Raw genomic sequence first — 27,952 nt, 5'->3', positions numbered from 1 at the left:
CGGAGTGACATGAGTTCTTTTGGGTTGGTTGAAAACCAGACGTGCTGCTGCGTTCTGGGTCATCTGCAGAGGTTTAACTGAGCATGCAGGAAGGCCGACCAACAAGGAATTACAGTAGTCAATGCATGACATGATCAGAGCCTGAACCAAGAGCTGTGTCGTATGTTCTGTCAGGTAGGGTCTGATTTTTCTGATGTTGTAGAGAGGGAAACGGCAAGACCGGGAAACCAATGGCAACATGGTCCTTAAAGGTCAGCTGGCTGTCTAACATGACACCAAGATTCCTAGCAGAAGACGTGGGCACAAGTGTGATAGAATAAACTGCACACTTATCTGAGGAGGTAAGGGATGACTGTCTGGACAGACAATAAGCTAAGTCTTGGATAGATTTAGCTGAAGGTGACAGTCCTTCACCCATGCATAGATTTCAGAAAGACAGAGCGATATTCACATTGAGACGGCCGTGTCACCAGGTGGGAAGGAAAGGAAGAGCTGGGTGTCATCAGCATAGAAGTGGTAGGTGAAGCCATGAGAGCTGATGATTTCACCTAGTGAAGAGATGTATAGTGAAAAGAAAAGAGGGCCAAGCACTGATCCCTGTGGCACCCCTGTTGCCAGCTCATGCGATCTGGACACTCGTCCTTGCCATGACACTCTCACTGACTGAGGATGGACCAGCAGATCTGGCAGCCCGTATTGACAGTTACTGAGTCATTACAGGTCATATTGAGTCATATTTTGTTGGTCTTCAGCTTGATTAAAAATGACAGTTCCCTGCAACAAACAACTTGCTTTGGATTTGGCTTTTTCAAGTTTCAGCAGAAGGACCTTCCATAAACCTGTCAGTATTAACTGTGTAGTTTTATTTATACATGTTGATGATAATGCTGGGCTTTTGTTTAGGTAATCCATCCCAGCCCACCTCTCTGCACTACATGAATCCCTACCAGATGAATACATATGCCATGGCCCTGAAGGCTGTTGGGGAGATCATCCAGGACTATGACAGTGACAAACTCTTCCCTGCATATGGCTTTGGAGCTAAACTTCCCCCAGATGGCAAGATATCGCATGGTTTTCCTCTGGTAAGAGATACTGACAATGAAAAGGAAGAAGGGGGCATTTCAGAGACCTTGGGAACAAGAGAGGAGGAAAAGAGCGCCAGAAAGGGGGCGCCTTCCCTTTATAGCCGAGCCTGGGATTCCATCAATCGACTGTGGCCCCTCCTGCGTTTTGGGGTCTATGCCCAATGAGGTTGCTATTCCTTATCACTTAAGGGCCGTAAATGCAAAGCCTGCCCGGGCTTTGAGTCATTATGGAGGTTCCTTTGTTTCGAACCATGCTCCAGGCTCTAAGAATTCAAGGCTGGCCTCAGAGTTAAGCCTCAGAATTGAAATCAAGTCTTTCTATGTACAACACAGGACTGTGGCCCAACAACTTTCAACAGGCACACTTCACAAAAGAGAAAAGTTTGTGTTTATATTCTACCCCTTTAAACCAGCTGCCTTAAAGGTATAGTCTGTAATCGTATTCAAAAACATTTATTGTTATACTGGGTGAAATGGTCCTTCCATCCTGAGAGTAGCCAGTGAATAATGTGTTCAGAAAAAGGAAAGAAAAAAATCCGACTTCTCTGACAGCTTTAATCCTGTAAAAACTCTGACCAATCTGTTTTTTTGCGCACCGAATGGCACGGATTGGTCAGAGGACCAGAGGATTGGCAGGGGGGAAAGAACCAATCAGATGCCTTCATTTTAAGTCCCGCCCACGCCCTCCTCTGTCCCATGCGCGCACTTGTCACGTCGAATGTAACGGCTCGCCCTGCTAAAAAAGCTAAAAAAAGAAAGCCAAAGTGCGATTCTGCGGCGCAGGTTGTCCTCTACTGGGGGTCTGCCATGGACCCCAGTATGGGGGTCCGTGGGGATGGAGGAGTCTCCATCCCGGCGAGCGCGGAGAGCGCCGGTGCGGGTGGCGGTGCGCTGCGGTGCTGTGCAGGCTGTGGAGCCACGGCTACGCCGTAGGGTACGCCATAGCCTACGCCGTAGGGTACGCGGCAACGCGCACCATTCTGCGTTGGTGTAACGCGGAACCATAAATCAGCCTTCAGTGTGTGCTGTGTGTGCTGTTCTGAACACTTCTCTGTTGTGCTCATTTTGCTGGGACGTCGGGTCCCTCCGCCGAGACACAACTTTTGCGGTATGCGTTTATTGTTGTGTCTAAAAATGATGCGAACCCAATCAGAAACGGTACAGAAATTCTGTCATATTTTTTTATATTTAGAAAAAAATTAAATTATAAAAAAATAAAGGATCCCCATAACTTTGATTGGGTGGGCAGGACGCACGTTTGGGTGGGCACAGCCCACCCCTGCCCCGCCCTAAAACCGGCCTCGCTTACAGGTGAATGATACATGGGGTAGATTTGTTGAAAATGTGCTGTCCAAAATGTCCTGGAAAACTCGACTCCTGCAAATGCGTGTTCCCCAAAGTTTGTGGGGGCGTGGCTTTGGACGGAGCGCTGGCGGGAGGGGGAGGAGGGGGCAGGGCTTAGAGGAGGTGCCACTTTCAAATCTTGCTAGCTCTCCAACATTACAGACTATACCTTTAAACACAAGAACAGTGATAACATGGACAAAAAGGCATGTTGTATACCATGTTTTTGTGATATTTTGATCAAACATGTCACAGACATTTCATTGAAACCTTATCAAGTTCTGCCAACTTTTTAAGAAAATAACAAAATATGTATACTTTGATGATCAGCCAAGATGTAGCCTCCAATGTCTTCTGCATGCATGAATTGGCAATGTGAAAGAGAATTCTTTAATGGATTTGGACTTAGTTAGAATGAATGAGATTCAAAATGAATTCAAACAAATTCAAATGATGTGGATTATAATTGGACTGTGGTGTACTGTATTTAATAAGGCTGCATTGAACTTGTTTGCTTTCTCTGTAATGTGCCTTGAGATAACGACGTTCTGAATCAGCGGTACACAAATAACCTGGTGTAAATCGAACTGGATTTAATATTCAGCAAGCTCTGAGTTCAGTCAGGGATCGCTTCAGTGAGTCAGTCCTGACCTCAGAAGAGAGTTCAGGGGTTGAGGACCTGGGCTTGGTCGACTCTGGAGTCTTATGCGCACTGAGAGGCAGCTCTGAACGGCATCAAGGATTTCCCAGGAATATTTTCTCAAACTGAATTTTCCGTTTTGCAGAACTCTGATTCAGAAAACCCCAATTGTGTGGGGATTGAAGGTGTTCTGGAGGCTTACTTCCAAAGCCTGCGATCAGTTCAGCTGTATGGCCCAACCAACTTTGCCCCCGTCGTCAACCAGGTGGCCCGGTGAGACACACACACAGACACACACGCACACACACACACACACACACACACACACACACACACACACACACACACACACACACACACACACACACACACACACACACACACACACACACACACACACACACACACACACAAAATCAATCAATCGAACAGATAGTGTGCACAATATATGAGTTAAGCAACAATTCATATTCACTATTGTTTTGGGAGAAATCTCAATTAGGTTCTAGGAGTGGTCGGCTGTATCAAAATGAATCACACACACACACACACAACTCGCTTTTGCTATAATGACATATGGATCTTTATTACCAGCAAGAAAAGCAAGCATTTACATAGAAGACATCCACAAAACTACCCGTTTGCTAGGATAAGTTGCCAAGTTATCCCCCGCAAATGGCAGAGCACACAAAACTACCCGTTTGCTAGGATAAAGTGTCAAGTTATCCCCCGCAAATGGCAGAGCACACAAAATTACTCGTTTGCTAGGATAAAGTGTCAAGTTATCCCCCGCAAATGGCAGAGCAATATTCCTCACACACAACCACAAAGGGTTTTAAGGCCTAACTCTTACCTTGACACGGGACTGGAGAGCCGGGAACAGTCCTGATATAGAGTAAGCCAAGGAAAAAACCGCACCGGGCGTCCTGCACTGACCCACGGCAGACTCTAAAATCCGAAATCCGAGGCCTATTCGCCCCCCCCCCCGTCCGCAAGCTCTCAAAATAAGTTTCGGCTCACACGGGACCCAAAATCCCGTGCGAACCAGGCTCTTTCTCACAGAAAAACAAGCATTTGATAAACAGCAGGTGCGTGGCTGACTAAAGACTAAAGCTGTGTTTTGGGTTTAAAGTTTAAACATATTAGGAACTTGTCCCTGCAAGGTAGTAGGACTCAGATGCAGGAGACAGATGTGGCAGGATTAAAAAAAACGTGGTTTATTAACTTAAAAAACCAAAGTGCTGCTGAGTGCTGCCTATCCCAGCTAATTCCAGGTGAGAGGCAGGGATTCACCCTGGACAGGTCACCAGTCCATCGCAGGGCCACATATAAACACACAACCAGACACACTCACACCTACGGGCAATTTAGAATCATCTATTTACACATCATGGGTGGTGACACCCATTCAACTTCACCTCAGATCATCATCCCTGTACTTGTTGGAAATCATCAGTCTGAGCTTTTTCTTAAACAAACTCATGTTTGGACGTCGCCTCAGTTCTTGGCTGAGTTTATTCCAGACGTTCACACCACCGACTGAAGTGCACATTCTCTTCATGGTTGTTGGAACACTCCTGGTTCTGAAGTTCAGGCTTCCCCTGTAATCATAACCCCTCTCTCTATCAAGAGAGAGTTTCTGTATATAATCTGGTAGTTGTTTGCTTTTGTACATCAGCTGAGCTGTTTGAAATTCTACCAGATTTGGGAGTTTTAGTCAAGTTGGGAGTTTCTAAATAACTCATTAGTTTGGTTCTGGAAACCTGCCTTATGAACCGTTCTGATGTCTGTTTTCTGTTGTGAGCACATTGGTTGGAGTAACACAGTAATTCAAATATGGCCAAATAAGTGAGCAATATACAACATCTAATGCTCTTTTATTCAATAGATATTGAGTTTTACTGAGAACTGAAATACTCGTGGATACTTTAGCTTGAATGTATTGAGTGTGACGTTTCCAGCAGATCTTGTAGTCGATCATCACACCTAGAAACTTCATTTCATTAATTCTGTCTATATTTACACCCTCTATCAGGACTTTTAAATCACTGTTCGTCTTACAATTTCCAAACAACATGAACTTTGTTTTGTCAAAATGTAATGATAGTTTATTTATATCAAACCACTTTTTTTTAATTTGTTCAATTCTGAGGCAATTTAATCAATAAGCTGCGATAAATTCTCCCCTTCACAAAAAATATTTGTGTCATCAGCAAACAGAACAAATTGTAGTACTTTTGAAAATTTGAATATGTAATTTGTGTATAGAATAAAGAGTTTAGGTCCCAATACTGACCCCTGGGGGACACCACATACAATGTCCAAGCATGATGATTGAATTTGATTTTCAAAACGCGTTGCCTGTTGCTTAAATAACTTTTCATCCAGCGTAAAACAACAATCTAAAGAAAGAGCTGGCTCATTAGTGGTCTGAGCAAACGTGGTGATATGGGGACCCGGTACCCACAACTCCAGCTTGCCTAGTCTGATTTACTTTTCAACCTGTGACTGCAGGTCTAAGTCTTTGGGTTTTAGAGTTTTGTCTTTTTCCACTTCCAAGTACAATTTACAAAGCAGAAATTCTGAATGATGAGTTTTATTTTGTGCCAGGCTCACATTAATCAGTGTCTCCTTTCAGAAATGAGAAAAGGGAGGGACTAAAAGAAGAAAGTGAATTTTCTCTGCAACCAAACAGCAGGTCCTTCCCTACCTCACATCCCTTTGAAGCTATTTATTGTTTTTCTAGTGTGAATTTGATTCATCATAACTGAATACAGCCTATTCGAGAGGGAATATATGCAAGGCTGCGAGAAAAGAGGCCATGGCTCTCAAGTGGTTTCTGATTTTCTTTTTTTTTTTTTTTTTTTTTTTTCACCAGCAGGATTTCACCTCCATGAAAAGTCAAATTATATAGGTATAATGCACAGGCATAAAATTGACATTAAATACTTAAATTACACATTAACTTGCTCTGCAGTTTCTCCCTCGCAAACTCTCGTTTCTCTGATCTCTGCTGCTGCAGCTGTTACTTTTCCACTGAAGGATCTGATGGTGTTAAGATCTACTTTATATTGCTTTATATTATTAATAAAAGCGCTCATTCTTGGGATGAAAAATAGGAGGATCTCATCTGTTTACTTGGCGTTGACATTAACAGAGCTCCCAACCCTTGATTTGAAACCACGAACCTGAGCCTGAGTTAGAGCTTTTAACTCAGACTTTGTTTAACCTACTCAGCAAACATGGTCCATACCTCTCAGAGATGTCTTCTTCACATGAATCCATGCACTATTTTGTCAGAATTTGTATTCAAATTTGTGTGTTATAATTGTCTGTATCTACTGGTGTACCTCAGCTGTAACATCAAATGTTTCACATTAAAGAAATAAGCATTGATGATGTGGATGATGTGGCCAAATAACTTAAATAATTTGTGAATAAGCATATAACGGGTGTACCCTCTGTATTTCTGCTGTAGCTCCCGGGCCTTCTGATGTGCCGATGTTCTTGTCTCTACGAGGATTTCTCAGGCGGGATGGTTTCAGCTGAGGGGAAACAGCAGGAGAGACTCAGCTGCCAGCGCTGGGGTTAATTAGACCAGACAGCAGAAATGACCCAGTGTCACTCAAGGATTTTCTTTTCATAAAATAACTCAGTAATACGTTTGAGCACATCCAAGCCCAAATTATATTGCTTTAGAAAACAGCACATTAAGCTCTTAAAGGAACCATTTTATTTTTTCAGCTTGACACAATGCCCTGTTCTCTTTGCCTCAGTGCCTTTTACATAGACCATGATATTCTCCTATTAATACAATACTCTGAATAAGAACGTATGCTTTATCCCAACACACAATACAAACATGGCTGGTTTAGTAAGTGGAGCCTCTTTACGCCGCTCTGAGATAATAAAATGCAGCATTAAGCATGTAAAGTATTTTTTTCAAAACTAAACGGCACCAAAAAAGTGTGCTGCCCTGTGTCTGAATTTTTGAGTTTCATATTCGTCACCCGTGTAAATGTTTCAAACCACAGAAAAAATGACTTTCTTTCTTATTTGTCCTTCAAGTCTAATAGAATATTTTTAGTGTTTTTTGTGTCCTTTACTTTGTCATTTTACTCAATAATCAAGACAAAATTCAGCTTCTTAACTGCATATGCATGGAATTGCTATTGGAAAATCTTCTGTGTTCAATCTTCATCCAACAGACTGGAAACATATTCACCTTCACTGCTGCCACCTCCACATAAAAAGAACATTTACAATGTAACCATGCACATACTTAGCTGCATTCAAAACTAAAAGCTCAGTTTTAATTCAAATGAACAAACTTCTTTTTGGGGGTGGGCAAAGCAGATGCTGAAGCAGATTTTAAATACGTGCAATTATCACCTTGTAGTGAATGTTACGGACATAATTCACCTTATTCATCAAGTGTGGTCCCACACACAGTTCATTATTAAATGCAGTATATTGTCCTTCATGCAACTAGTATGGTTCAGGGATGAGGCCCCTTTAAATGTGGTCATGACGTTGAGCTCCATGCGGTTCTAGCTGCTGGACAGCTCCATTTTGTGTTTCAGTGTTCTGAAGTTTTCTAATAAAACAACACACGTTTTTTGAATGGGAAATTGTCTCTGCATTTTTCTGCAATTCCCACACTGGTGACCCCGACGTTTGTCTGCTGGACGTATCCAGAGACACGACACGACCATGTCTACGAACGCTGTTACCCTCAAACTCCCCGAATTCTGGGAATCGTCGGCATCTGCATGGTTCGCCCAGACTGAAGCGCAGTTCGCGCTGCGGGAGATCACCGCCGATACGACGAAATACTACTACGTTGTGTCGGCTCTCGGAAATTCTACTGCATCCAGAGTGGTGAGCCTTCTTAAAAATCCCCCGGCGACGGATAAATATATAGCTCTCAAGTCTCACCTGTTGAAGACGTTTGAACTGTCGGATGCTGAGAGAGCCAGCAGGCTTTTCTCCCTTCAGGGACTGGGTGACAGCAAGCCGTCCGAGCTCATGGACCGCATGCTGGATCTCCTGGGTGAACACAGACCTGATTTTCTTTTCACCCAACTTTTTCTGCGTCAGCTGCCCTCCCAAGTCAGGGCTGCTCTGGCCAACACCGCGATCACTGACTGTCGGAGGCTGGCTGAGGAGGCTGATAAGTTTTTTCTGGCGAGTCAGGGAGAGTTTGTGGCCGCGTTTCTCCCCGCGCAGCCCGCTCCGGGGACGCGGGACGGCTCCGCGCTCGTTGCTGCGGCCGCTTCTCCCCGGCAACACTCTTCTGCTCCACAACAGGTCGGCTTGTGTTTTTATCACACAAAGTTCGGACCCAAGGCTACCATGTGCCGTTCGCCGTGCAGTTTTGGCGGGCCGGGAAACGCCCGGGCCGGCGCTCAGTAGTGGCCATGAGCGCCGGCCGCGGAGGCAGGCTGCTTTTCATCCGGGACAGCATCTCCGGACGGCGGTTCCTGTGCGACACGGGCGCTCAGAGGAGCGTCCTGCCCGCATCCCGTTTGGACATGGTGACTGACAGCCACGGCCCCCCCATGGAGGCTGCCAACGGCAGCCCCATCCGCACGTACGGACTGAGGTATGTTGAGTTGTGTTTTGGAGGACAGCGGTTTGGATGGGACTTTGTTACGGCAAAGGTTGCTTTTCCCCTCCTCGGCGCCGATTTTCTGTGTGCACATGGACTTTTGATAGATGTAAAGAACCGCCGTTTGATTGATGCCGTCACGTTTTGTTCTTTTGCGTGTGAGGTCAGCGGGACTGAATCCGTACATTTATCTAGTTTGCTCTCGGTTTCGGATGATTTCCACCGTCTGCTTGCCGAGTTTCCAGCGATCACTCGGCCCACTTTCTCTGCGTCTGCTGTGAAGCATGGTGTCGAGCATCACATCGCCACTACTGGTCCGCCCGTCTACGCCCGCGCTCGGCGCCTCGACCCGACCAAGCTTGGCGTTGCAAAGGCTGAGTTTGCAAACATGGAACGCCTGTGTATAGTCCGCCGCTCCGACAGCCCGTGGGCGTCGCCTCTCCACATTGTCCCCAAGCCAGGGGGCGGCTGGCGCCCGTGTGGTGACTACCGGCGGCTTAATGACGCAACGACACCTGACCGATACCCGGTCCCGAACATACAGGATTTTTCAGCGCACCTGGCGGGTAAGGTGATTTTTTCCAAGGTGGACCTCGTCCGAGGATATCATCAGGTGCCGGTACACACGCTGGACATTCCCAAAACAGCTGTGATCACACCATTTGGTCTTTTCGAGTTCCTGCGCATGCCATTTGGCCTTAAAAATGCAGCCCAGTCTTTTCAACGCCTAATGGACTCTGTGTTACGGGACTTGCCTTTTCTTTTCGTGTACCTGGATGACATCTTGGTAGCGAGTGCGTCCAAATCTCAGCACCTGTCACACCTCCGAGCTCTTTTTGAGCGGCTTAGCCGACACGGGCTGATTGTTAACCCTGCCAAGTGCCAATTTGGTCTCTCCACCATTGACTTTCTGGGACACAGGGTTACTAAGGATGGTGCAGTCCCTCTCCCATCAAAAGTGGAGGCGGTCACGCGGTTCCCGCGCCCACTGACCGTAAAATCCCTGCAAGAATTCCTTGGCATGGTGAACTTTTACCACCGCTTCATCCCTCGAGCTGCTCAGCTCATGCAACCCTTGCATGAGGCCTTGAAAGGTAAACCTAAGCACCTTGTGAACTGGTCTGAGTGCATGGACAAGGCTTTTGCTGCCACCAAAGCAGCCCTGGCGGACGCCACCATGCTGGCGCATCCTTCCCCAACAGCCTCCATCGCCATCACCTCAGACGCCTCAGATTACGCTGTTGGTGCGGTTTACGAGCAGTGGGTAGACGGGGCCTGGCAGCCACTGGCCTTCTTTAGCCGTCAGTTGCGTCCCAGCGAGCGAAAGTACAGCACTTTCGATCGGGAGCTGCTTGGTCTCTACCTCGCCATCAGACACTTTCGTTCCCTGCTGGAAGGACGACATTTCACTGCTTTTGTCGACCACAAGCCACTGACTTTTGCCATGGCTAAGGTGGCTGAGCCGTGGTCCGCCCGCCAGCAACGTCATCTGTCGTTCATTTCCGAGTTCACCACGGACTTGCGGCATGTTGCCGGTAAGAACAACCACGTTGCAGACTGCCTGTCACGGGCTGTGGCTGGGGCGGTCCATCTTGGTTTTGATTATGCCCACATGGCAGCAGATCAGGCCATGGACCCTGACGTGCAGCTCCTGAAGGCCTCTACCACAGGGCTTAAGATCGAGGACGTGGTCTTTGGTGATACTAGTACCACGCTCCTGTGTGACGTCTCCACAGGCAGTCCTCGGCCCATTGTTCCCTCAGGGTGGAGACGACAGGTGTTTGATGCCATACATGGTCTCTCACATCCGGGTTCGAAGGCGTCGCAGAGACTGGTTGCGGCAAAATTTGTCTGGCACGGCCTCAAGAAGGACGTTAGGGACTGGGCTAACACCTGTGTCGAGTGCCAACGAGCCAAGGTCCACCGCCACACTAAAGCCCCGCTAGAGTTGTTCCCGGTTCCTGAGAGACGTTTTGACCATGTTAATGTGGATCTGGTCGGCCCTCTGCCCTCCTCTCACGGTTTCTCGTACCTGTTGACCATGGTTGACAGGACAACCCGCTGGCCTGAGGCAGTGCCATTGACGTCGGTGGCATCTGTGGAGGTGGCACGGGCTTTTCTCAGCACCTGGGTTGCTCGTTTTGGCACTCCGTCAGATATATCCTCTGACCGAGGCGCACAGTTCACGTCTGAACTGTGGACCGCTGTGGCACAGAACCTCGGAGTTAAACTCCACCGCACTACTGCCTATCACCCACAGGCTAACGGTCTTATTGAACGGTTTCACAGGTCAATGAAAGCTGCCCTGCGTGCCAGCCTCAAAGACAATAACTGGGTTGACAAACTCCCATGGGTGATGCTGGGCATCAGGACCGCGCCAAAGGAGGACCTACAGTCCTCATCTGCCGAGCTTGTTTATGGGCAGCCGCTGCGGGTTCCAGGGGATTTTGTCCCTAATGCCACGGTTCCTTGGTCTGCTGCTCTCCAGCGGTCCGCTCTGCTGGACAATGCAAGACTTTTTGCGCCTGTCCCTACTTCCCATCATGGCCTGCCTCAGTCGCACGTCCCGGCTGCACTTAAGGCGGCTGATTATGTTTTCATTCGCCGCGATGCCCACCGGGGACCGCTACACCCGCCCTACGAGGGCCCATTCCGGGTTTTGGAGGCAGGGGACAAACATTTTGTGGTGGACATGGGCGGTAAACCGGAGCGCCTCTCCATCGACCGCCTCAAACCAGCTCACTTAGACGTGGGTAAGCCTGTTGAACTCGCCCAACCCCCACGACGGGGGCGGCCTCCCGCTCGGCCCCCGCTGCCTGTTCCCCCCCCTCCCCAGCCTCCCGCGCTGCCTGCCCCGCACCTGTGTCACGACGTGACCCCTGCCGCAGTCAGCTCGAATCAGCCTCCGGTACAGCGCAGCCGCTGTGGACGGTTGATACGCCCCCCTCCCCGGTGACTGATGTGTTTTTCTTTTTTTTCAAATATGGTGAATTCTGGGGGGACCTGTGTAGTGAATGTTACGGACATAATTCACCTTATTCATCAAGTGTGGTCCCACACACAGTTCATTATTAAATGCAGTATATTGTCCTTCATGCAACTAGTATGGTTCAGGGATGAGGCCCCTTTAAATGTGGTCATGACGTTGAGCTCCATGCGGTTCTAGCTGCTGGACAGCTCCATTTTGTGTTTCAGTGTTCTGAAGTTTTCTAATAAAACAACACACGTTTTTTGAATGGGAAATTGTCTCTGCATTTTTCTGCAATTCCCACAACCTCATACATTCTGTCACCTGAGTGAAACTCTTGCCTGAGCACACAGGTCACTTAATCAAAAGTTAATTAAAAGTGGAAGAGCAGAACGTGCTTCATCGACTTTTACATCAACACAAAACTTCCATGAGGTATTTTAAAGGCAAGCTAACAAACATTTGCATATTTTTACTAGTGCAGTCAAGTGATTAAGAAATTGTCAGATTAATTAATTAAGATCTGTAATTAATTAATCCAATTCATCGCTTTTTTAATCACACCTAAAAATTGCTGAAAAAAGCCCTCAACTTGAATTACATTACATTATTGTGGCAGATCAGAAAATAGATATATAACAATTCAATTTGCAAATGAAAATATCAATAGTTTTGATACTTTGTGGTAATGTATATCATTAACAGGAATATGGTGGAAAGTAACTAAACATTCAGATTTTGTCTAAATGACATGCTGCTGGTAGGAACTACTTTTTTTTATTTTCATTTTTATAGTAGTTATTTTTGTTTATTATTCTCTTATATATTTTAATGGTTTTATTATTTTATTTAGGATCTTTTTCTAGTGATGGAAACACCTTTTTACTCAATATCTGATCGGAAAGGAAACCGGTGGTATTGAACATCACTACTACTCAGCCACTGCTGTAATTAATTAATCGCAATAAACGCGCTAATTTTATTTTTACTCTTGTAATCTCCTGATTCAATCTGGAACACACTCCAAAGGGGATCGTTGTGCTATCATTTACTTTAGCTCGCCTCTTGGGACAATGGAAAGAAGTTAGTTTGGTCCACTGGGGTCACGGACTTACACCAGAAAGTACCAGCACTGCAAACCAAACCACATATTTCCGTGAATCGTATTTTCGCTCTGACGCTTGCGTGTACATTTGTGTGTTTTATTGTGGTAGGTGTGCTCAAGAAGTGACGGATGGCTCTCAGTACTTTGTTCTGCTGATGATCACGGACGGCGTCATCTCAGACATGGCTCAAACTAAAGAGGCAGTTGTGAATGTGAGTAGATCTTTTTTCTTCCATGCAGATATATAACTCTCGGTGGAGACGTCATAAAGATCATCTCTATGTTTCTGTCCGAGCTTGTTCCAGAAACACTGAAGCTGCGTTTCAGAAACTGAAAACATGAATGCAATCGCAAGCATGTTGTGAGCCATGTCGTTTCTGGGGTACAGTAAGCGCAGCTCGGCTCACGCCACCTCTCTGCTTCCTCCACAGGCCGCCTCGTTGCCCATGTCCATCATCATAGTGGGAGTGGGTCCTGCTGAGTTTGATGGTAAGCGCTGTCACTAATCAGTTTCAAGCTGACTACATCTTTGAGGAACGTTATCATTTAGGGAAAACCCGTCTATCCACGTCAGCTGCTCCAGCTTACAGCACGAGCCTGATATACGAGTCATCCACAGATGTCTGTGGTTTACAGGGTGGACTCTGACAACCTACGACCACGTGTGAAAAGGCTCAGCTATGGTGGCAAAACCAGATTGTCCTCTGTCCCTTTATCTAAAATGATCAGAGCTCTACGTATCCTCCTGAATAATTCATCATCTCAAATCCACTTCCTCACAAGCGAGACGGAAAAGTGTGTTTGCAGCAAATAAGGATTCAAAGCAACGACAAAACACTTTTGACGTGATTTGAACTGCTTGTCTCATTTCATTCACCAATACCTTCCGGTACTTCCACGACAAAATGAAGGCAATCTCTTGCATCATATAATCACGAGCCTGCATGTAAGTGGATGGAGGGAGCAGCAAAACAACAATTATTGCTTCTCCAACAATGGTTTCTATCATTTAGCTAGTACCTGCTTGATGTATGAAATGTGACCTTTTCAAAGGCGTTTGGTTGTAAGTAGATATTTGATGCTTGTATAGGGGGAATGACGTCACAGATGCGACTTCACAGCGGGTTACATCAACTGAGTGTCAGAAAGACTGAGTGACAGAAAGACTGAGTGTCAGAAAGACTGAGTGTCAGAAAGACTGAGTGGCAGCGTAAACTTTCAGTTTGAGGAAACTCGAAAACATCTAAAATGGGAAAGAGTTGCTGTGCGATCGACTGTACTCATAGATTTAGCAAGAAATCTGAGTTATCGTTTTACAGACTGCCGAAAAATAAGCTTAAGAGAGACAAATGGATCGCTGCAATTCACAGAAACAACTGCATTCCAGACACCGAAACGTGGATTTGTGGTTCCCATTTTGTATCAGGTAATGTTGGATTTTTGGGTAACTAACGTTAAACGGTCAGATCATAAAGTTCGGGGTCCTCATCATTTTAATTTCTACAACAAATCCTGCCTTGAAGTCGGACCAAGCATCAAGACTTTTGTACGTCTTCAAGCTTTGCTTCGTTTATTTCCCCGGCGTAGAAATTAAGTACATATAAATATCAGGAAACTGGATTCGTGGCCAAATATTAATGTCCATGGACCACTGGTTCTTGGTAACTGTACCAAATATTAATGTCCATGGACCACTGGTTCTTGGGGTAACTGTACCAAATATTAATGTCCATGGACCACTGGTTCTTGGGGTAACTGTACCAAATATTAATGTCCATGGACCACTGGTTCTTGGTGTAACTGTACCAAATATTAATGTCCATGGACCACTGGTTCTTGGGGTAACTGTACCAAATATTAATGTCCATGGACCACTGGTTCTTGGGGTAACTGTACCAAATATTAATGTCCATGGACCACTGGTTCTTGGGGTAACTGTACCAAATATTAATGTCCATGGACCACTGGTTCTTGGGGTAACTGTACCAAATATTAATGTCCATGGACCACTGGTTCTTGGTAACTGTACCAAATATTAATGTCCATGGACCACTGGTTCTTGGGGTAACTGTACCAAATATTAATGTCCATGGACCACTGGTTCTTGGTAACTGTACCAAATATTAATGTCCATGGACCACTGGTTCTTGGTAACTGTACCAAATATTAATGTCCATGGACCACTGGTTCTTGGTAACTGTACCAAATATTAATGTCCATGGACCACTGGTTCTTGGGGTAACTGTACCAAATATTAATGTCCATGGACCACTGGTTCTTGGGGTAACTGTACCAAATATTATTGTCCATGGACCACTGGTTCTTGGGGTAACTGTACCAAATATTAATGTCCATGGACCACTGGTTCTTGGGTTAACTGTACCAAATATTAATGTCCATGGACCACTGGTTCTTGGTAACTGTACCAAATATTAATGTCCATGGACCACTGGTTCTTGGTAACTGTACCAAATATTAATGTCCATGGACCACTGGTTCTTGGTAACTGTACCAAATATTAATGTCCATGGACCACTGGTTCTTGGGGTAACTGTACCAAATATTAATGTCCATGGACCACTGGTTCTTGGGGTAACTGTACCAAATATTATTGTCCATGGACCACTGGTTCTTGGGGTAACTGTACCAAATATTAATGTCCATGGACCACTGGTTCTTGGGGTAACTGTACCAAATATTAATGTCCATGGACCACTGGTTCTTGGGTTAACTGTACGGGTCACTGTCAAGTCCAACTGCCTTTAATTTAAGCTGATAATCAGCTGTTATCCCGTCTTCTCCACTAGTTGCAGCTGTTTTTGCTGATGTTTTTCCACTCACTGTGAGTAAGGGGGCTGGTCCAGTGGGGAAGTGACGTCAATGCAGACCCTCTATTTAGGGGATGTGATGTCATGATTGACAGGTGCTGTAATTCAAGTACAGAAGAGGTGTAACCTCAGCCAGAGAGATGCTCCTGACGAACCTCAGTGGTAAAGTCCAGTCGTTTTGGAGGTTTTAACAGATTTCCCCGAGGTGTTACGCGTGTTGTCTCGAGGATGTGATTGGGTTTTTCTGGCAGTGTTGTGTGTAGATTGGTCCACAGCCAGAAGATCAGTCCTCCGCTGTCTTTACTACTCCGTAGAGCTTCCTCTCAGCCTGGGTGGCGTTAATACACCAAACACGGATGTTAGTAGGGAAGATGCTCCCCATGAGGCCCCCGTAGGCTTATCTAAGGGGGAGAAGGCTCACTCCAGCTTTCCTGAGCAGCCCGATGAAGCCAGGCTTACTTCCTGACGTCTATAATTAAACATCCTCGTCTTGTCTATATTCAGGATGAGCCTGTTCCTCTCACCGTAAGCCCAGACTCAGCCTCACCTTTGGGGCCCAGGATGGTTTTATTGTTGATGTGATTGATGGTGATTGTATCGTCCCGGGCTGTTTATGTATTTTTACCTTTATTTTATTTTTTATTTATTCATTTCTTTGTATTTTGCATTCCACATTTTATATCAGTTTCTTAATTTATCATGTTCTAAGAAAACAAAAAAGTGCACTATGACCTGTACTCTATGCGCACTGATGTGTGTATACTGTAAATTTGTAACTGTATTTTAATAGGCTTAGGCTATTTACACCCGGGTGCAAGTACTGATGCGTAGGCTATTTACACACTGCTACCAATATCAATGTATGCTATTTGCACCCATGTATTATTAGAAAAAAAAAATGTAAAAAACATTTTTTTATCGTGCACTTCAAGAAAAAAGTCGAAATGTATTTCAACTTTATTCTCGAAATTTCGACTTTATTCACGTAATTTCGACTTCATTCACGAAATTTTGACTTTATTCTTGAAATTGTATTTCAACATTAATCTCGACTTTTTTCTCGACATTGCAACTTTTTTCTCAAAGTGCACAATAAAAAAAAATCTTCCCCTCTCAAATATTTTTTCTCCTGCATGGCCCCTAATACACTTCCTTACAAATACAAAGCGTAGCGTTACCTCTGAATTCCGTTTCAGAATGGTTTTCTTTGTTCTTTCTTCATCACAAGGCAGTGAAATGTGAACGAATGAAAATTGAAAATTGAAATGAAATTGTGCCTTCCAGTGCAGACACGTTGGTGCATGTGCGCATGGGCAACGCATTTGTTTTAATATTGTTTTCATGTGTCAACAGGGTGTGAATAGCTCAGCTGATAGGGGCTTGCTATTTTTACCCTGGTGGAAATAGTCACTCCGATTTTAATATGCTCTAATAAAACACACTTGAAAGAAGAAAAAAAAACCCCAGATTTGAGCAGAGTCAGCAGCCCAGCGTGATCCTGCACTCACAGACCGGTGGTGAAGGTGGGAGGAGCTATCGATATACCTGCACTTCCTCTGTTATCAATATACCTGCACTTCCTTTGTGGTGGATTTTACAGATGAATCTGAAAGTGTCAGTAATGAAGAGGGAAAATTACACAGTCACAAAATAACAAGCCACAGGAGAGCAGATTTAGAGCGTCAATGTTCAGAACTTTCAAAATCTGTCCTGATCATTGCATTCGTTGCTTTAATCACAATATGGCTGCAGTTAAATTATTAACCATGTCCGACCATAAATGTGATGTTTTTCCACTTTGGCGGGGCCCATAACGGTTCATGAATGTTATTAAAATGCAAACCTAACCCCTTTTGCAAAGGGTTGATAATGAGTTTTGTTCATGGAAGTTTTTTAATCAATCTGATTAAAAATGGCTTTTATCTGGTTTTAATGATGCGTCAAACAGTCAGTGTCATGCCTGGCACTGCGTTCCCGGGATATTTGATAGGATTGTTTCACTGAAATATTAAGATTAAAAAAACAAAACACCAAGAGCAGAAGAGAGGAAGCCTGCGCTGGAGCTGGAGCAGCGGGGCAACATCATGAATCTGGGTGCAGTTTTGGGGGGAAGCGTATCTGCCATACAAACTGGGACTTTGAGTGTGCGAAGATAACGTTTTTTATGGAGAGCAGCTCTATGTTCAAAATGACGTACACTTGGTAAATGGATCTATATTTATACAGTTCTTTTTTACTCTTGTTGACCTTGTTGATCCCTGATCACTTCACCCACTCACACGTGGTCATACAGCACTTTTAGTCCATGGAGGTCTATGTAAATGTATTTTTCGTTGACTCTAACCAGTGCTTTTTGCCCTACACAAAATCCCATACTGATGGAAACAGCTGAGTAATGAAGGCATTCAGAGTCTTGCCCAAGAACACGTTTGACCTCTGAGGCCAAAAATCGATCCACCAGCTTTCGAAGGCGACTGCTTTCCCTCCTGAGCTGCTGTCATCAATCAATCAAATCAAAACAGTCTTAAGTCTAAGCTTTAAAAACAAAGAGCGCCTGCAAATCTTAAACGGGCATAAATGGAGCAAGTCCAAAGCAAATGGGAAGGTTGTAAAATGGAAACCCTGCAGCTGGAACACCATGTTCTCTTTGTCGTTGGCAGCAATGGAGGAGCTGGACGGGGATGAAGTCAGAGTGTCTTCAAGGGGACGTTTCGCTGAGAGAGACATCGTCCAGGTGCAGTGTTTCACACAAACCTTCTGTCAAGAGCTTCCCTTTCCTACCATGAACACCTCTAGGGGATATTAGCAGCACCGTCTCCTGCAAAACACGTACGGGGACGGACAGCACTCGCTTCGGAGGTCGTGACACTTTAATGAGGATGTTTGGAGCAATTTGATCAGAAAACAAAATATCGTCAATCAGTATCACAGGTTAGCATAAGCTGAGCCAGCCGTGCTGAGATAGCTAAGCGTGACAGAAATAAGGTGCACGTATTGCCAGTTTCTGGATCGGCTTATGCTGCTTCAGAAAACCTATAGGTGACATCACAGGGGGTTTGTCCAGTTCCTGAGTGTGTTTGTATGTGTTTGTATATACATTTACAGCCACCTCTTCTACACCGATGACATCCATCTGTTAGTCAGGAACGAGTGCGACCCAGAGCGGTGCCTTGCCACAATTTCAGAACTGTTTCTTAGTGAAATGGCTTACAGCAGGGGTGTCCAAAGTTGGTCCTCGAGGGCCGGTGTCCTGCATGTTTTAGATGTGTCCCTTTTTTTTATTAAACCGTGATACAAGGAGCTTGGTCATCAACAGAACTATCCAGACTTTGATGACAAGGTGGTGACGACCGTTAATTAGAATCAGGTGTGTTGATGCAGGGAGACAACTAAAACATGCACCGGCCCTCGAGGACCGACTCTGGACACCCCTGGCTTACGGCTTAAGAAAACTCAAATATCCTATCTCTAAAAATTTGAATATTCTGGGAATCTTAATCTTAAACTGTAAGCCATAATCAGCAATATTAAAATAATAAAAGGCTTGCAATATTTATATATATATATATATATATATATATATATATATATATATATATATATAATGATTAGAGCTGTTCCATTTTTATGTGTTTAAAAAAAAAGTACATGTTTTCCATCCAAATGCAAGAGGTTATATTAATGGACAAATTATATATTTCTAAATGTCAGATGAACTTTTCATAAATTCTAAAAAGATCTATGATCACAAATTTAGTGTGACAGTTATTAAGAGGTAATACTTGTCAATATTGATCATGCTGCGAAAACATGGAATAGTAACAGTATTTTAGATCTAAATCTTAGTCATTTAGACTCCATAACACTTAATAACATAAATTAAAACTTAACTTTGTGTTGGAGCTTCAGTAAACGGTGTTGAACGCTGCATTGGGGCTTTATCTCCAGCGACTAAACAACCTGAACTGCCATTTTTGTCTCCCATTCAGTTTGTTCCCTTCAGGGACTACATGGACCGCTCAGGGAACCAGGTTCTGAGCATGGCCCGGCTGGCCAAGGACGTCCTGGCAGAGATTCCTGATCAGCTGCTGTCTTTCATGAAAAGCCGGGGGATCGAACCGCGGCCGCCGCTGTCGGCCGCCTCAGAGCGTCCCTCCATGTCCACTACTGCCACTACCGCCGTCACCTCCGCTCCTGATGCCAAACAGCGCAAGGCTCAATGATGGCAGCGAGTGATGCTGAACAGCAGCCGACCCGAGCAAAGCCAGGAGTAAGTTCAGGTCTCTGAGCGTGGCTGCTGTATAGTCTCAGAATGATTTGATGCAAACCAAATCAACAAACTGAGCCCAAAATGAACTAATGTTCCTTTTCCTCTGAAAGACCTGAACTGTAAAGGTAGAAAACACATTTCTCTGCCTTTACCCTTTTTTCTACTGTAAACAGAGGCTTTAAATGCCAAGACCTTTTTCGTCGTCATCTCCTTCATCTCATTTAATGACCGGCACAAGCCGCCTTTGACTGTTTTTGGCAACAACTTCTGCAGATTTTGAGTCGGCAGCTCCGTCAGCTCCACCTCAGCGTCAGCTCCACTGCTCCTGCTGATAATGATCCTGGTGATCAGACTATACTGCCGTCATGGAGTCACAGATTTGGACGTAGCTCGGTAATTTGGTTTCTATGGGATGTGAATACGGCACTGAGGCTGATGTCCTTTATATGTTATTATTTCAAAAAGTCATCGCCGCATTATTATCGTTTAATATAATTTTGTTGGCAAATGACAATTAAAACACATACGGTCATGTGAAAAAGACACTTCCTGTCAATATGTCCTGATAGATAAATATGTCCTTATATAAAAAAATCTTTTCCAGATCTGAAAATAAGGGAATACAAGGTTGGACAAAAAACAAAACATGGCATATTACTAAATTATAATAGAAATAACATAAATAAGTCTTTTTTCACTATGAAGTTAATACCCCTTCATTGATTGTGGATTTAGGATCATTGGGGTTTATAGACATCCATTGGTGCTTCTAAAGCCCCAGAATAGCGTTTCAGTCAGAGATCTGGATTTGGTCTGGACCATTGCGGCACCTTTTTCAACCATTCTGATCTACATTTGCTGACATTTTTTGCATTATTGGTCCTGTTGCGTGACCTGGTTTCACCCATGCATCTGTTGGACATCGCCTCTGAAATATTCGGGTGTACAGAGAAGTTTATGGTCCACTAAATGGCTGAATGACGCCCACATCATACTCCAAATCGCCGTCCCTACACCACTGTGCTTGATGACTGCTACTAAGTATTTGTTTTTTTTAAGTATTTTTTTTCTTGTTTCTTTTTTTTTTTTTTTACACCAGTAACAACAGGCCATTGGCCTATAAGCCAGTTTTTACATATGGGGCTGGGTCTGCTGCAATTCAGAAATGAGAGAAACACAAGAAAACACAAAACGGGCACACAAGCCTTTGGAATCTGCAAGAGAGAAAACAAACAAACAGACACGAGAACAAGCAGAGACACAAACAGCAACCATTCCAGGTCTCTAAAACTGAATCCAGACTAGGCTACTGCGATTATCTGTCCCCCAAAACTGTGGGGTGAGCATGTAGGTGAGTGGGCAGGTGTGTATGTCTGTGTAACTGTGTGTGTGAAAGTGAATACAAGGCTTTACCTGAACTGCAACTAGAGTGGAGGAGGGAGGGCGCAACCCCGCCTCCCGAGAGACCAGAAGCTGACAAGGAAAAAACCGGAACACAGACCACCACAGAGGGCGAGAGGAAACCCAGCAGGCGACAGAGGGGTTAGACAACAGACACCCATTCACATTAACATACACTCACTGACAAAGATCTGGCAAGACAATCATTCTCTCACCACTCCCATCTCCCTCTGGACGGAGCAGCTACTACTACTACTGTCATTTAGCAGATGCTTTTATCCACCATTTGTGGCGCAATTAGGGTTAAGGTTAAGGGCCTTGCTCAGGGCAGCCCAGCCCCGTCTTGGTTGCAATTCTGGGGCTTGAACCTGGGTCCTCTAGACCCAAGCCCACCTCTGTAGCCACTAGAATACCACACCCCCAAGCTACTAATGGCGCTTTTCCACTAGCACCTACTCAGCCCGACTCGCCTCGGGACGGCTCGTCTCGCCTCCACCCGCTTTGTCCTCGTTTGTTTTTCCACAGCCAGGGGAGAAGTGGGGGGGTTGGGGTGAAGCTGCTGTGACGTACTCGATTGCGCAACACCTTTGTTTTTGTCGGCGCAGATGAGAAAATCAGCTGGAGCCGCGAGCGGCTGAGAGTAAAACAGAGCGCCTGTTGATCTGGTCGTTCCTTATCGCCCGTCTAGATCCCTTTTTAATTCTCTTGTCAGCCACCAGGTTTATGAACATCTGCACCTCAGAGTTGGATCACCAAACAGACATTTGCGCTGTATAATAAAATCGCCGCGAGTCGCTCTCGCGCTGACTCCCGCTTCCTGATTCAAACGTTTGACGGCCAATCAGTGGCGTGTATTGTGGTGACGTCAGATATAGTGCCGGCTCAGCCCGGTTAGAACCTCGGCAGAATGGTTACAGAAAAAGTATCTGCTTGGCACGACTCCACCCGCCTCGGCCCGTAGTGGAAAAGCGCAAAACGGGGGCGTGGCGGGTAGAACCGAGCTGAGTAGGTACTAGTGGAAAGGGGCCATAAGTATTTGTGCTGGTATATAAACCTCGTGCATTTCTCCAGACATCTTGTGGTTTGGCCAGATTCAACTTTGCCACCCCTAAGCCATGGAAATCATGTCAGTCTTTTTCTGATTGTGTCGTCATTGACTCAAACACTCAGATCTATCACCTGGAATGTAGCACTAGTGTTGGCTTTTTATTTTCTCTTTCTTGAACATTGCATGGTCTGGCCTTGGGTGAACATGCTGCCACATCAACCAATTGTTGGAAGATTCTTAACTCCTTTCTATATTTTCCACTTGTAAATAATCTTTTTTTCACTGTAATATGATTTTTGAAAAAAATCCGAAACACCCGTTTTTAGCAAAAGATGTTAACATGTGTGGACGACCACAACTTTTCAAAGGAAAAACTAAATCTATACATTTCTTGACGAAAATGCACGAAAGCAAGAAAATACCCTAAATATATATATTTTTTACTTTTATTTTTATTTATGTCAGTTTTGGTTCTCCATAAATACGTGCTGATAACTGATTAATCAAGTGCATTTCATTAGCAGCACATGCCTGCTACTTCCTCTCTTAACTCCTGCAGAAGCAGAACTGGTGAACATAGTTCTGCACACGCTGCTTCTGCATTCAGCCTTTTCTGTTCTTTAAACTAATCCTACAATATGCATTATTAGTATGTGTAATATGTTGTGTCGTTCCTCTCTAGTTTTATTTACCTCATTCTAAGACCTGGAAAAGATCAGATGATTTTCTTTTTCAGCTTTAGTTTTCACATGACTGTATGGTGTAAAAGTAAGGCTTGCTGTGCATTCAGCGTGTGGCATTTGGAGGTCACCACTCAAAAACAGAGCGACTCTACCGCACGTACATGATGGGGCACACTTTTAATAGTATCGGGGGAGCAATGTGCAGGGCTGCAAAACCAGCTTGAGATGAAGAACAAATTGAAATATCCTACACTCCAATACTTCCCCTTCTACCAGCCGCCTACCAATTTAATGATACGCAGATAAAGACGGTTTTAGCTCATCAAAAGGCAGAGCTGATCATTACTGTGGGTGTTCTGTAGCCCCTTTTCTACGTTAAAGTCCAGCTCTTTGGGCTGAGGCTGTCATTAGAGATGAATCATGCATGAAGTGAGGGCCGCTGGTTCTCAAGTCGTCTGGAGCTCTATTTTAAAATGAATAGGGCTGGTCAGTGCACACTTCACATCCCAGGATACTTCATATGTAGCACAGAAGGAGTGAGAGAGTCGAGGTCACATTTACTTCCTCAATGTTCCAAAAAGGAAGACACCAAGAGAAACAGTGAAAGGAACAGATTGTTGTATGTTTTGCTGTATGCATGAATTATGCAAGAAAAGTGCTTCTGCTTGAATGGCAACCATGATGCAATTTTTTTTAAACTTGTCCCCAAAAGCTCATGGTGCTCTTTGTTTCACATGTTTACTGCATCCATGGTGCAACAAAAGTAACAGTAATGCAGAGATAAATCCTTTTCTTTGTTTGTTTGCATCAGAAGAAACCAGGAGGGGCTCAAGCTGGACAACAGAATATTTGAACAACAGTGAACTTGAGCTCAGAAGCAGTTAGGAAGTAAAGCAGAGCAGGTTTTCATGCAATCGCAGACTTCTGAGTGTAAACCACTTCTCGTGATGCTGCACCAATGAAAGCATTAGCAGATGATTGCTTCATCAATTAAAGACAAATTCAAGCTGGAAACAACTGCATACTGTTAATTACTAACATTTGAGGGTTACAAAACAAACCAACTTGGAGTGACGTTGCGTATTTTTTGCAAATTCTTGAGAAAAATAAGAAATAACCAATTTAATTCACAGGTTGTGTCCCTCCCTCATCTATCATTTCACTACAGCAATCCTGTGGGGTTGGATTTAAAGGAATAATGTGTAAGATTGTGGGTTAAAATAACCTAGAAACAGCAAGAGAAATAGGGGCAGTCATATCACAGAAATGACTGTATGTAGCTGCTGAGCTACATACCGAGTTAGCATGCTAAATTCATAATTCCATTAAAAAAATACTTTATTTATCCCTGAAGGACAGCAAAGAAATGAAGGTTGATGCTGAACTTGCCAGGTTTCTGCTGCTGAGGATTTTTGCTTGGCTAAACATTTTTGATGGTAGAATAAGGCAAGTTAGTATGGCTTCAATTCAATGCCAAAACTGTTGAACTCGACTAGGTCCCAACCGCCTGGAGTAGATTGACACGGTCAGATTGCAACCCAGTTTTGCAAATGAAGAAAGAAAAAGTGTAACTGAGAAAAATGACTTGGAATCGGAGATGGGTTTAATAACGGCTAGAAAAGAAACTATTGTTTTTGTGTTGAGGACACACCTACCCACTTTTGCACAGTTACTCTGCCCCCATTTCCAATGGAGTGTGGAGTATGAATTACATTTTTGGCTTCATATAGTTGTTTGCAATTTTCTGTTTGTGCCACTAGATGTCACTACATGCTACACACTGAACAGAAAAAAATTAGAAGAACTTTTAAATGGCATAATAAGGACGAGTAGACAAGATTTCTATCAATAGAATAATTAAATACAATAAATTGGAACATAAATAACAAGAAATAAATCTGCTTAAGTAAGACTATTACTTGAGTTTATGTCATGAGTAGCATTGAATACAAGTTGCATTTTCTGGTGTTGGTTTTTTTAACTTTGCTTTTTTGAGTCTCTTTTCAGTAATTTAGTTGCTTTTTTGTTGTTTTTTATTTTTGTTGTTGTCTTTATTTTGCTTGCTTTTGAAAATACTGGATAGACTTCATCCATTGGTCAAAGTTTATTAGCACTTGTTTTGTGTATTTTCATGTACAATCTTGCTGTGGAGCACTGATCTTGCAGGGTTGCATCATTTTGCTGTGACAGACTTTGCAGAAAAGGGTTTGTTTATAATCTTTAAAACTTGCGGTCGGTTAAGGAAACAATTCAGCCCGTCTTCAACCGGATTTCTCACAACAACAAAGAGTTGAGGACGTCTACAGAGCCAATAATAACTATAATAAATGAATTACTCCTGATTCCTTTGAATAATTTGAGCATTTGTCACGTTATGTAAGAAGGTGGAATGGATAAGTGGCCTTATTTCTGTCATAATATTACATTTATGTGAAATCTGTCATTTTGCATGCTTGTTTTGCTCTTATACTGTTGCTGACTGTGCATTGTGTTTCTTTATTCATATCTAAAAGTGACCTGAGACAACAGTCTTACTTGTGCTGACTTGTTGAGTGAGTGGGATGTTCTTTCGTACTCTGCTGTTGTTGCGTACAGTAAAATTGAATGACCTAACATCTAAAAAATAAAAATAAATAAAGATACATACATGAAGAGAATTGAATTGAAGTGAATTAACAAACCCAATGTTTTCAACGCATGCACGTGTGTGTGTGTGTGTGTGTGTGTGTGTGTGATGATTGATACAGTAAGTATACCAATCCAAAGTAATTTAACCTGATGGATTTTTTATTTATGTATTGATGAAGCATGCTTTACTCAGTGTGAATAGTGTGAAACAGCTGCACTGGCGAACATGAAAATATTTACTACTTCTCCGTGGTCTAGTGCGTTCTGTAAAAGCTCCATTTAGGTCAAATGTAAATATGTTCAAGTATTGTACAAATCTTTTTGTGACGAGTCTTCCTTACATATTGTTCATATCTGGTTTGGATGTTTTCCTTTTCCACTTGTGTTCATTTGCATCTGTTTGTTACTGTTTTTTAGATTCTGCTTAGAAACCAAATAAAAATCCTTTAAAGCTGAACTGTAGTCTCTTATTGGTATGATCGTAATTACTGGGTCATTTTAAGTGCTGTACAACCATTAACTATGCCCGAAAAATCATGGGGAGCCAATCAAACCAATCTCTCCTTGCAGAGCGTCTCTGGGTCACTTTATGATGACATGGCGGTGACGTAATCTGAATGTCAACAGTTAGATGGATGCAGCTGAGGATTAGCCCACGTTTGAATAGGCTTTGTCACTGATGGTTAAAGACTTGGACTTCTTCTTTGAAAACTGAGCAGAAGACGACACTCAAATTCCTCCGGAAAGGCAGATTTGCTGTTTTGCAGACAGGCAACCGCAAAAGTTGCTTGTATGAAAGTACGTTTATTTATTATAAGTATCTCATAGCTATCATTTTTGTCCATCGCTCCTGTAGTTTCTTGTGCTGGCCCCCCCTTTTCTTCTCTTTTTTCTCTTTTGTACATGGTGCAGCATCCTCTGCCGGTGGCGAAGAGCATCTCTGAATGCACAACACCGGATCCTGCAGCGTGGGAGTGAGTGGGAGTAACGGCCCGGTCAGGCGGGGGAGAGATTTGTCCGTCAAGACTCCTCTCCCTGGCCTTCCCCCTTCTCGGGGAAAGGTTCCCCGACCCTGAACCCCAAACTGGGGCTTGCTGATTGGGCCGGAGCTTCGGGAGCTGCGTGTTGGCCTGCGGTCCCCACCCCTGGTGATCTTGTTGCTGCTTCCACCTGCCTGCTGTGCTGCTGACGTCCCCGACCCCCCAGTCTGGCCCTCGGCAGGAGGGTCCCCCCTTATTAGGATCCTGGTCCTGCTCAAGATTTCTTCCCTCCTAAAGGGGAGTTTTTCCTTGCCACTGTTTATGTAATAATTGCTCAGGGGTCATGTTCTGGGTCTCTAGAAAGCGTCTAGAGACAACTTTTGTTGTATTAGACGGTATATAAATAAAATTGAATTGAATTGAATTGAAAAGTTTAGTTCACTCTTCTACGCAAAACACTCTCCTGTGAAAACGTCACCTTGATCATCGATTGGTCATAGCGCCACCCAACTGCATGCAAAGATAAGATAAGCAAGCATTGATGCCAAACCTGGGATGGGACGACTATATGGATTGTTTTGAGACCCTACATCGTTCAAAGATGTGGATCTGATGGTGTAGGCTAGCTAAACTGACTTTTTTCTGTAAAATAGTTTTGTTCCTAACATTGAACGGTTGTCACTATAGTTACGTAGCCATGGGAAGTGGGAGTGCTTGTTGGAATAAAAGGCAGCATAACATCTCTAATAAATATTGATGTAAGATTCAGAAAGGAGACTCTCTCTCTTCTCTTCTGGGCTTGTGACGTTTTTTTGTCAACAAATCTAGATGTAATCATAATCTGATAGAACAACTAAACTAAGGGTGCCCTTGTACTTTTGCACAGTACTGGAAATAGTAGATCAATTTTGGTGAAGTTCATTTTTAATATTAGGAGATAATTGTTGCAAATATAATAAAAGTTTCGAAAGATTATATTTTTCATTATATGATTATTTGGTGTCAGAGTGGGAATATGATTTAATACAATTCACCACTGTTTCACCAGCAGGGATTTCTTTTATAAATATGATGATTTAAGCACATGTTTTTTTTAAATATGCAAACATCACAAAATGGGGTTCATGTGAAGCAGTGTCTCTACAGTGGGTTTCAAACCATTTAGATTTTATTTTTCAGATTATTCATTTGTTCAATACACGAAAGACAATGCACCCATATTAAGTGGAAAACTATAAACGTAGCTCTATATTTTGAAATATACAGACTTTCAAAGGGTCTTAAAAACGCCATCACAGTAAGAAAATAAATTTGAAAAAAAGAACTATATACACACACACACACACACACACACACAC

General features: G+C 43.8%; 1 protein-coding gene across 2 annotated transcripts in view; it reads left to right on the top strand.

The window, feature by feature from the left end:
• Window positions 1-19,880, top strand: part of LOC133449562 (copine-9-like) — a 177,359-nt gene extending 157,479 nt beyond the window's left edge. For both annotated transcript variants that reach the window (XM_061728726.1, XM_061728727.1), the window contains 6 exons: window positions 904-1,085; window positions 3,218-3,345; window positions 12,866-12,968; window positions 13,188-13,245; window positions 18,245-18,318; window positions 19,574-19,880. In XM_061728726.1, the coding sequence (XP_061584710.1) occupies window positions 904-1,085; window positions 3,218-3,345; window positions 12,866-12,968; window positions 13,188-13,245; window positions 18,245-18,318; window positions 19,574-19,807 (779 nt within the window). In that variant the 3' untranslated portion in view covers window positions 19,808-19,880. The remainder of the gene's footprint in view (window positions 1-903; window positions 1,086-3,217; window positions 3,346-12,865; window positions 12,969-13,187; window positions 13,246-18,244; window positions 18,319-19,573) is intronic.
• Window positions 19,881-27,952: the final 8,072 nt, after the last annotated feature.

This window comes from Cololabis saira, chromosome 8, assembly GCF_033807715.1.
Source record: "Cololabis saira isolate AMF1-May2022 chromosome 8, fColSai1.1, whole genome shotgun sequence".
Taxonomy (NCBI): Eukaryota; Metazoa; Chordata; class Actinopteri; order Beloniformes; family Belonidae; genus Cololabis; species Cololabis saira.
This window is presented reverse-complemented; position numbering and strand designations above follow the sequence as displayed.